This window comes from Apis dorsata, unplaced genomic scaffold, assembly GCF_000469605.1.
Source record: "Apis dorsata unplaced genomic scaffold, Apis dorsata 1.3 scaffold_470, whole genome shotgun sequence".
Classification (NCBI taxonomy): Eukaryota; Metazoa; Arthropoda; class Insecta; order Hymenoptera; family Apidae; genus Apis; species Apis dorsata.
Genome location: NW_006263709.1, coordinates 504,307 through 506,064, shown reverse-complemented (window position 1 = coordinate 506,064; position 1,758 = coordinate 504,307). Strand labels below are relative to the sequence as shown.

Genomic DNA, 1,758 nt, shown 5'->3' with positions numbered 1-1,758 from the left:
CTCTCTCTCTCTCTCTCTCTCTCTTGCTCACTTTCAATATGCATATATACTCATACACGAAGAAAACACCCATTCACACACACAATTTTTCTTTCCCTTAATTTTCATTATTTCCTGCCTATCTGTCTTTTGTTATTTCTTTCTTGCGTGTAAAGTTTATCTTTCGTCTTCAAGAGATCTCGTTAAAAAAATAAAAAAATATTTCTTCTTTCCTCTGTTTTATCGCGATAACTTTCGATCTTGTGAATTCTCGTTTCGTTTATTACTTTTTTCTCTACTTTTCTCTCTCTTTCGTTGTTTCTCTCTCTCTCTCTCTTTCTTTCTTTCTTTCTTTCTTGCACTCTTTCTTACTCTCTCTTTCACACAACGCCATTCTCACTCTTTCACTTTCTTTCGTTCGATAAGAACATTGCACGGCTCCCAGCTCCAGCTTATACTGTTTTTATAGCCTTATCACGTTTTACGCTCTAAGTGTCTCCGTTAAACATATACACGTGCATACATTGAACTTATTGTTGTACCGCATTTTTCATTGAACGCATCCAGACTGTTTGTAGCTGCGGGGTGATGTGTATCGAACGATGCAGATCGAACGGATTACACAGTGTGTTTACCTCATACGGTGTACAGATAGCGCTACGATCAACGATTAAACTGCGTAAGATCAGAATAGCGAAAATCATTTTTGACAGGCGAATGAAACGACAGGCTTTAAAATATCATGATACAAGTTCGATGTTTGTTCTCTTTCATCAAAAGAAACGTGTTTCTCGCCTATTTTTTTTTCTTTTTTTTTTTTTTCCTACTTTTAACGTCAAACACTCTGGTGCTTCTTGATTTTTCGATCTCAGGTCAGACACGCTCTCCGTTACCGATAGAGGGAAGTTGTGTTGCGAAGATATCTCGAAAATCGATCAAAGATATAGATCGATCACGACGAAATGGAAATCGATATATTTCGGATATTATATCGTTTTCTCTGACATTTTTGAATTGATTCGCGATTACGTTTCTGACTCGAGATCGTGATACAATAACACGATATCGAAGCCAACTCGTAACGAGAGTCTATTTAAGTTTATTTCAACAATCTTACTGTGCTTCTCATTACGATCGTGGCTCCGTGTTTCCGCGCCAAAAATACATTCAAGATCTATTACGCTTTTTAAACATGCACGTGTCCATGTAAATATCAGATGTACAAATATGTTCAACTGTTCTTTGGTACATGTGGATATATGCGTACATCTACAGTAGACACTCTAATAGTAATAGTGGTAGAAGAAATAGTAGTGATAATAATAGTAATAATAGACGTAGCAATAGAAATAGTAATAGTAATCGTAGCAATAGCAATAGTAATAGTAATAGTAATAGTGATAGTGATAGTAATAGTAATAGTGGTAGTGGTAGTAGTAATAGTAATAATAATAATCATTATCATCGTCGTAATCATAATAATAGTAATAGTAGTAGCAGCATTAGCAGCAATATTAATAATAATAGTAGTAGTAGTAGTAGTAGTAGTAATAATAATAATAATAGTAAAAGTAATGATAATAATCGAATAATAGTAATGACAATAATGATAATTGCAAAAATAACAGCGTCTATATTGATTACGTTTTTAAAATATTATCAACTAATAGTAATGATCGTAGTGAACATATGTAACAAAAATATAGAAATTTGGAGAACGATGAAATTATGGATCACGATCGCCCTTTTAGGACTTCGAAGAAAAACGGGAAAAAAACG

At 33.8% G+C, this 1,758-nt stretch overlaps 1 protein-coding gene and 1 long non-coding RNA gene across 2 annotated transcripts in view; one reads left to right on the top strand and one right to left on the bottom strand.

The window, feature by feature from the left end:
- Positions 1–968: 968 nt before the first annotated feature.
- The window catches only part of LOC116186151, a 2,613-nt gene continuing 1,823 nt past the window's right edge, over positions 969–1,758 (bottom strand). The window contains exon 2 of the mRNA XM_031512570.1: positions 969–1,538. Coding sequence (XP_031368430.1) covers positions 1,211–1,538 — 328 coding nt within the window. The 3' untranslated portion in view covers positions 969–1,210. The remainder of the gene's footprint in view (positions 1,539–1,758) is intronic.
- LOC116186154 overlaps positions 1,491–1,758 on the top strand; it is a 2,841-nt gene continuing 2,573 nt past the window's right edge. The window contains exon 1 of the long non-coding RNA XR_004151106.1: positions 1,491–1,523. This is a non-coding gene — a long non-coding RNA (uncharacterized LOC116186154). The remainder of the gene's footprint in view (positions 1,524–1,758) is intronic.